The 9417-nt window shown below is 46.5% G+C and overlaps 1 protein-coding gene across 1 annotated transcript; it reads right to left on the bottom strand.

The window, feature by feature from the left end:
- Window positions 1-891: 891 nt before the first annotated feature.
- Window positions 892-1356, bottom strand: LOC135385721 (protein GVQW3-like). Its single transcript, XM_064615201.1, has one exon. The coding sequence runs from the start codon at window positions 1354-1356 to the stop codon at window positions 892-894; it is 465 nt and encodes a 154-aa protein (XP_064471271.1).
- Window positions 1357-9417: the final 8061 nt, after the last annotated feature.

Genomic DNA, 9417 nt, shown 5'->3' with positions numbered 1-9417 from the left:
TCTCCTTGTACATATTCCCCTCTCATTATTTGCAATTGTCTTGCGTCACCATAGTATCCCATTCCTGTTGAAGACAGCGCTGCTGTCGAAACGTCGAATACGCCCTCTTAGTTTTTAATACAGTCCCCCTTTTATTCCTTGTCCTGTAGAAGCACCGCCTCCACTTCTGATCTTTATTGAATACCTTTATTTTTCGTGGTCAACCGCATTCGTTTATTTCAACTTATATACGAGGTGTGTTCAAAAAGTACGCGGACTGACGTCATAAAACAAAATGTACTTTATTTACAAGTTACATCTCCGGATCCCCTTCAAAGTACTCCCCTCCCGAACGGACACACTTATCCCAACGATGTTTCCACTTGTTGAAACAGTCCTGGTACGCTTCTTTTGTAATGTCCTTCAGCTCCTTCGTCGCATTTGCCTTAATCTCCGGAACTGTCTCAAACCTTCTTCCTTTCAAGGGTCTTTTGAGTTTTGGGAACAGGAAAAAGTCACAAGGAGCAAGGTCAGGTGAGTAGGGGGGGTGGGGAAAAACAGTGATCGAATGTTTTGCCAAGAACTCCCGAGTTCTGAGGGCTGAATGGGCTGGAGCGTTGTCGTGATGGAAAAACCAATCGCCACTCCTCCACATTTCTGGCCTTTTGCGACGGATGGCGTCCCTCAGACGTTTCAGAACTTCAATGTAGTAAGTCTGACTCACTGTGGAGCCTTGGGGGAGATACTCGTGGTGAACAACACCCTTGGCATCAAAGAAAACCGTCAGCATAACCTTGACATTGGATCGAACTTGGCGAGCTTTTTTGGGTCTGGGGGACATTTCACCCACCCATTGGGACGATTGGACCTTCGTTTCAATGTCATAACCGTAGACCCATGATTCATCACCTGTTATGATCCTTGCAAAAAGTCGTCAACTTCTTCTGAACGATCAAGCAGTTCCTGACAAACTTGGACGCGATTGGCTTTTTGGTCGTCTGTCATCAGTCGTGGCACAAATTTTGCAGCAACGCGGTGCATCCTCAATTTTTCGGTCAAAATCTCGTAACAAGATCCTACTGATATTCCACACTCTTCAGCAAGCTCCCTGATGGTCAGACGTCGATTTGCCCGCACCAGGGTGTTGATTTCGTCGACGTGTGGGTCGTCAGTTGACGTGGAAGGACGTCCAGGACGCTCGTCGTCTTCAATCGACTGTCGACCACCCTTAAAACGTTCATACCACTTGAAACATGCCGTACGCTTCATAGCAGCATCACCGTAAGCCGTGTTGAGCATAGCAAATGTTTCAGTCGCAGATTTTCCAAGTTTAACACAAAATTTCACAGCAAGTCGTTGCTCCCTCAGGTCATTCATTCTGAAATCCGACAAACGGAAATAACAGACTTCACGAAACACCGCGTAGCTAACCAACAAATGAAGATTTCTCCAATCAGAAAACGGCGTTTCATCAGCTGATGTATAGACATCTAGCGACACCAAGCGGATTCCCCTGGAACTAACTGGAGCCGTGCAATTCAAACAGTCCGTGTATTTTTTGAACAGACCTCGTATGCATGAGTATATGAGTATATATATGTAATGAGTATATGTTGCAAAAAAGGACGCGGAAACAGATTTTAGGGAAGTTACAAACACTAGTTTATTACATAGGGAGACGTTAAAAAGTGAAATGGGAAAGGGGTCGACGTTTCGACAGTGGCACTGTCTTCGTCAGGACAAAAGATGCGTAGGTGGTTACACATTACTTAAATAGGTTTGGTAGGTGACGTCATAATCGGTACGAGCACGCCACAGGCGTTTGTCAGTGGGTCAGATTGGGGTCAGATTGGGACAGCCGTTATTCAAAGGAAATAAACCCAATGAGCGAGATGCGCTTCGAGGCGCACTAATTAAAAACGCAGCACGCACTGCATTAACTGAGCCTCTTGCAATGTGAGGCACTTTGCATGCGCCTGTCCGTCACCGCCGCACGTGCACGGTCTACCCAGCTCCCAGCACAGGGGCGCTGGTTCCCCGTTTTCTCTCTCTCAATGCACCAGCCCCGATTCGTGGTCAGGAAAAAAAGAAAAGGAACTCTGACACCTCGCTTCCTGGCAAAGCATATACAGTAATTTTGCCGGCTCTAGCGGTCTGTAGTGGCATAAAATCCGGAAACGTTGCGTGTCAGACGTTCTTCTTTTTTTTTTTTTTTCCGCATTCAGTGAAATCGGTTCCGCAGGACCTTCAAACCAGTTTTTACCCAAGTATTCACAATGTCACTGAGGCTAGAATCTCATAATCTCCTTCAGAAAGTCGCCAGAGCAAGAATGACGAATTTGGCGACGAAGTCGGCAACACTAAAGCGGCAACACTGCCTACCCTCCGCCCCTGAGGGGTGGTCCGAAGGACCCCTCAAGAAAATATATGCGTACAGCACTGATGGACGCTGTTGGACATTCGATGCACTCCCAACTAAACGCGGTTATTATTCGCCATGCAAGTAGGCTAGCTGTCTTTCTAGCGGCCCGAGGTGTGTCTAGGTGCGGCCCACATTATTCTCTCTCTTTTTTTTTTTTTTCTGTCGACCAATGACCGAAAAAGAGTACCCTCCCACTTATTTACCTCCTGAGTGGACAGATACTAGGGGTCGTGTAGCCTTGTGCAAGTTCCCTGTCACTGAACTAAATGAATATCTCAAACAGAAAACTGTCATAATCATAGAAGCTAGCGTGATGGAGGGATAATAGCTCAAGCAAATTATCCGCTCAATGTTTTGTGCCCACGTTGTCGGCTGCTTGACTACTTCGGGGCTGCACCATGTATTTTCAGTTTATACGCCCTTGTGACTCCCGAATTGGGGGGACATCGTGGGAGCTTATGTGGGGCTCATGCTACTTCTCATTGCTGATCCTGCACGTTCCGTGTGTCGACCGTGCTATAACGTTTTTCGTCGATCAAATAAACTTGGAATATAACTGTTATAGAATGTTGCTACAGTTCCTGCACAGTGGAACTGAAGTGAAGCACGCAATGACATCTTGCGGATGCGCACAAGATCCCGCGTCGTTTATTGGGTAGCGTGACCGAACTCCGCGTACCGAAACTTAGCCGCGTCTGACATCACAGCACTCGTCGCCGCCACAGCGGCACGATGAGAGACGCCATGTGCTAGCGGACACCAATGTGAGTGACTGCAGCCCTGAAGTTTGTGCCCCGTGTGTTTCGCTGGGGTGTGTTACCGACAGTCTTTACTTAGTCAAGTGCGACCCGAAGACGCATCCTTATTTTTTCTCAATATACTGGAGTAGGATACGATGCGTGCAGTATTAATGAAGCCCATCTGAGGTGGTGACTCAACCACTTTAGATACCCCAGACCTTGACTGCATCAATTACCAGATGTTTTGCATGATGTGATCTGATCTCTGGAGCGTTGTGCTATGCGGCGTAACCTGCGCAACAAACAATGCGGGCCGCCAATGACCGATCACGTAAACAGCGATGACGTAAACAGCGTCACGATGAACACTAATATGAAATTTTCTTAGTGTTGAATTCAATGTACTTCTTATCGTGGAACACGCTTCGTGCGCGCTATCAACAAAGAGGGTTCACGACGCAAACGAATAACTGTACAAGCGCCACCAGCCTTAGGAATATTCGCGCTTTTCCTACGTCAAAAAATGCATTATCGTGTTCTTCCTGTATTCTGCCTTCTGCAGAACTGTATTGATCAACTGATTACTTCCATCACTCTTCATGTAAACTGTCTGGAGCGGTCGATGTTATCTCATATCTCGAGACCAGAAATCAAGATGACTTACACTATTTCTAAGATTAAAATCGACCGGCTGCACCGCAGTGTGTAATGTAGAAAAGATACCAGTCGGAGAGCAGCAACAGCTGTATCCATCAGAGTAGGTAATCAGACTGGCAGGCATTTGGTGGTGTCACCTCGCTGTCAATTTCAAGAGTCAGCTGACGGATGGACGATGCGTCTTACAGCATCTGTGATGGCATGCCTATTCCACATAGCAACATGCGTCAAGACACTTGGTTCTATGGAAGATTTACTGGTGTCTGACGTTCTTCCCAAGCTCCTGAACGTTTTTGCAGCCAACAGGCCAGTTCATGTTAGGACATCGTCTGGATGTATCGACACTTACTCTCAACATCTGGTCAAGTTGCTTCGTGACGTCGACGTTCCCATCGCCATTTGGACAGATATGACAACCTTCAATGCTACCTTGTGGAGAAACTGGGAACTTTCTGCTTTGGAGGGAAGAGTTTTCCACGCAATTTGCACTCATACCGATGTGTTGATGCCTGGTGCTTTTGAGAGTTGGCGGAACTGTGCATTGAATCTGTACATGCTACCTGAAGGCGCTGATCCTACGAGGACAAAAGGTCTACTGAGAGCGGGAGTGCAGTTGACAGCAATTCTGGATGAGTTTTCGTACACTAGCGTATTTAACGTGAGTCTCAGAAATGGCAAGGCTTACCTGAGAGGCTACGACAGAGAAGAGTGTCTGACATGTAACCCGCAACATGTGCTTCACAAAAACTCCCTTGTGAGAAGTCGTACACTTGAAGGGCAGAGCTTACTTGTTATGTGTTGGAAGGAGGAATGCAGTCACCCCAGTATAAAAACGTTGGTGCACACACTAAGACATAGAAATGCCACAACCAGTGTGTTAGAAATCTCATACAAATCCTATAAAGATTTGTACCGCGGTAATGGCATCCTAGGATGTGCTTTCGATTTCGGTAAGCACTTGCGTGCGAATCTCATCTTTGCAGGGTATTTTGATATTATGCGTGTTGGGTTTTACGCTGAGAAACCGAAGCATATACCCAAGGAAATGGTTCTACTGAAACCATTCAGCTTGCAAGTGTGGTTGTCTCTACTGACTTCATTTTTCGTGTGTGCGCTTATTTGTTTCTGTTACCTTCACATACAGCGTGAGGTCAACCTATACTTCTTGGAAATCGCTGTTACCCTTATCAAATCTCTTCTGATGCAAGGCGTAGTGCACACTACCGCCTTTCTCAAGTATCAGCCCTTGCGAATAATATTTGGATTTTGGATCCTTGTGGGGCTGGTTGTATCCATAGCGTTTCAAGGATTGCTCACCTCGTACATAAGAGAAATGCCACTCGAAAAAGGAATAGAAAAAATTGAGAAGAGCTTATTTTCACATCAAGGATACAAACTCTGCGTTTTGAACAAACCTTCCCATTGCGACTCATTCAAAGACATTAACCCAACAGATACATTCAAGGGAGGGTGTCGATGCTACAACTTGGATGGGTCCATTAAACGAGGAAATGACGGGAAGGATACCTTTGCAACAACAAGTAATTTTGACATTCAACATGCTGCTGAACTGCACAACGAACTACTGCAAATGGGTTACACAAAGGTTGAGGAAAACATCAATAGCGCTCTAGCAGGCGCAGTGACGGCAGTTACTTCACCACACCTCCGCGGCATCCGGAAAATTGTGACTCAGGCAGTGGAGGCCGGATTATACGTAGGGGACAGGAACTTGGAAGAGTTCAAGGTGTCCCTTCAAACGAACAAAGACACGATACCACAGAAATTACAGGAACAGGAAGCTTTAAATATAACCGACTTGCGGCCGCCGTTCATACTATGGGCATCGGGCATGACGATATCCGGCGTGGTTTTTTTTGCCGAAATAATATTCCGCCGTTGCAATGGAGTTATGAGGCACGCTATCAGGGTGGCCAGAAGACGCATCAGAAGAACGATGCGCTTGGTACGTCAAAGATTTCCTCGGCTTGCGTAATAAGCCTCAGTTTTGGATCACATCACAGCTATTGTTGTTGTTTTGTTCAGTGCATTCTAAAATATGAAACACTGAAGCTTCCCTTTAATGAATACAAGCTGTCATGCAATACTGTGCAGTCCACTCCCGTGCGCTCCACGCATTCCACTGCACGAAAGCTCTAGTAAAGGAAAGCTTCAGTGTTTTCAGTGTTTTATTGTCAAGTGCATCTGGATCCCCTACATTCTTCAGTGCACTCTTCCAAGCTCTCCACTCTACGCTGAACCTCTTTGTTTTCGCGAGTACTTCCACGTGGAATCCACTGTGCTGCCTTTAACTGACTTTGCACTGTTTATGCACATTACGACTATGGCTACCGATACCTTGCATTAAGAATGTCGCGAAGGTTCCCGTCACTGGGCTCTAATTCCTGTTACCCGCAGTCGATTGGGATATACATTCTTCTTTCTTGTCGAACGTTCAATTAAATGTATTACTTTTGTCAACGTCGTAGATGAGTACCTGATATCTAATGAACCCTAACAGCACAGCCGATCTGTGGAAGCTCGGGGTACGCAACGGGACCGTCGGCTCACAACTTGCCGATATCCACAGCATTTCCCAGACTGCTTCCCGATGTCTCGAGAAAGGAGAAATGCGATAGTAAGGAGAAATAGGACACTCTGGATATCTATTTCCGTCTGCGAGCCAGTATGCATGGACGACACGAACTGGTACAGCCGAACACGGTTCCTCGCCGATCTGTTCCCGGCTACTCGGGCAGCGTTTTCTTATACGACCTGGGTAGCCAGCGAGTTGGTTGTGACGTGGTGTCATATGACCTCGGGAGGTCACCCTTACCGCGGAATTTCCCAAAGGTCTGAGCCACTCACGCTGAAGATGGTGGGCGCTGTGTTTGTCATCGATGTTGCGAAGGTTTTGAACACTCAGACAAAGCTTGGCCTAGGGGGCAATAATTGGTGCCACGTGTTTACTTTTTACCTTTTTACCTTAATACCAAATACCAAAGGTTTCGAAACACCTGGAGGAAACAATTCGATAGATGTCTGCAGATAACTTAAGTCCCATTTCCAGCTGCTATTGATGTCTTTTGAAAAACTGACCATGATGCTCAGACCCTCGCACAATGTGTAATATTTGTTCTCGTGTACATAGCGTGTACAATTTCATGCCGTTGGCGGCCAATACTTTCGCTCGGCAAAATTTTGTGGCCTCACAAAATGGGGGGGGGGGGGGACGTACGATGTAAAATTTTCTCAGTGTGCGACATGATATGCGCATCCGGAAGAGTAAATCCACGCGACATTGCAACTTCCCTTACGTCATTTTCACAGGAAATTGCAAACCAACCATTGGTAATAATTTAGCTCAGTGAGATAATACAGATACGAATGTATGAACGGAATTGCCTCAAGACGAGAGCCATCTATATTTCGAACAGAGACTGTTCTTCTGGGCACCGTCTTCATGATTGCCTTGGTATTTGAAGGGTTAGGTATGACGTGTTAAACGTTCATTCGAATTGTGGGTCACCAGGCCGTGGGGAAGAAAAGGTCCATACAGGCTTTTACGGCCCGAAGTCAATGGTCACTTTGTTAAAGTGTGGCGGGGATTATATGAATGAAGTCATCTTGGCTCCAGACCGGTTACAGAAATGCCAGGAATGCCAGGTTCATGAACGAAGGGACGAAACGGGACAACAGGCACGAATGGGCGAGCATTCCAAATTCCGAAAGATACTGAATATTCCAGAAGGTCAAGTCTGGGTGGTGATGTCATTCGCCTTTGGTCAATGTCCGCTTTGGGGAAAATTCCTGTGCAGGGTGAGCGCTCCTTCGAAGTTTGCTGAAAAAAATAAAAAATAGAAAACAAAGGAAAAGGAAGAAAGCCTGAATGCCGCACTGAGTGCCATAAATGACGTTAGGTAAATCACAGTCGAAGTCACCATTAATTTTGACGGAAAAAATGGAATTGGTGCTTTGAAGTACTTGGGTGCTTTGCATTAATTTGCATATTTGACACCTGCGACCATAGCACGGGTGGCAGCCGTTTCCTGGATGCGCTGCTTGGCTAACCTTAGAGCTAACTAGATGATCGTGCAGGTTGCGCGTTCGCCTGTAGGTTACCCGCGGTGGCTGAGGGAAAATTTGTTCCATGCGCTCCGATTGGGGGAGGATACTATGGTGACGGTTTGGTGTACTGTTAACACTTGGAATATTGCTGCTAAATGTTACGATGAGGTTTGCGAAATCATTATTTAACGTGCGTTTGTGGTTTTGGAACAGGGCCTTGCGATCTGCTTTGCGGGCTTTGTTCAGTGAGTCGTCAACTAAGGTAGGTGGAAATTGACGACCGATGAATATTTCCCTAGGTTGAGCTAGATTTTTGTCCAAGTCATCGTCACTGGAACAGATGCGACTGTATGGAAGTGCTTGGCTGTAAGGGGTGGCAAGTTTAGTATGACGAGGGTGACAACTGTTAAATGCTAGATACTGTTGAGAGTCCGTAGGTTTACGGAAGAGGTTTGTGGACAAGACCCCGTTGGTTAACTTTACTTGGACATCGAGGACATAAACAGTTGAAAGGTATAAGAATGGGTAGAACTCGATGGCCTGATGTGCTTAAAGCTCAGCTACGCCGATTTTCGAGTGTTACAGAATGGAATGGTACTCACACGATGTGTTCAGAAGGGAACACTGATTATGTGTGGAAAATAGTTATCCCAAACTCCTCGTGGTTTTTCGAAGAAATGAATTTTTAGTTTCACTGACATTCCGTCTTGTGGCCCGCAAACCCTGTGTCGACGACACATTCGTGGTCTGCCCGTGCTCCGGCTTGGCATGATTTTTGGCTTGGTTTCTTCCGCCAAGCCGGCCGGTTTCTTCTGCCGAGACGTCTGCTGCGCAGATTGACATTGGGGAAGTGATAAACAGTTTGCTATTAGTGAGCCCAGTACATTTCTGGACTTCACTGAACCCACGAGGAACGTGAGTTTTGCTTCCTTCGACTGCAAAGCATTTGCTAGGCCAGTACAGACTTCCTGGTGTGTTTCGTGTTCTGTGCTGCGTGCCGAGAATGAATCAGCGTTTTGCTCCCGTCTGCAAGAACACTTCCACACTTCAGCATGCAGTTCCAATGTTTCAAACCACAACTTTCCGAAAGGCGAAAGAAAAAGCTATTGACTGCAACAATAGGTTACAACTCCGACTGGGTGCCACGTTCGAAAGCGGCGATTTCATTCGGCTCATTTGGCGGCTGTTCATTTGGCTCATACCAATGTTACGGAAGCAATGCGCAACTTGTCTCACAAGAAGCCGAAGATGTCTCGTGCGGGATACTGTGCCAACCTTATCTGCAGCAGGAGATTGCAGGGGCAGGACTAGGCAGGAGATAAAGGTAAGACGGGTAATGTTAGACAAGTCAGTCATGCGGTGCAAATGCCATCACATACAAAAGAAAAATACGCTATCTGTCACTTACTGCTTCATCCTTTAGAGATTAGGCCACAGCGGGTGTATTCTCAGTACAAATTTGAAATTGCCTTATTTGTTAAATGATTTCGCAGGCATTCTTGCACCACCGAAAAGCTTGCACTCCACGTCTCAGCTACCACCGTCGGGGCT

Source organism: Ornithodoros turicata, chromosome 1, assembly GCF_037126465.1.
Source record: "Ornithodoros turicata isolate Travis chromosome 1, ASM3712646v1, whole genome shotgun sequence".
In the NCBI taxonomy this organism is placed as follows: Eukaryota; Metazoa; Arthropoda; class Arachnida; order Ixodida; family Argasidae; genus Ornithodoros; species Ornithodoros turicata.
The sequence above is the reverse complement of the archived record's forward strand: the minus strand, read 5'-3'. Positions and strand labels throughout refer to the sequence as shown.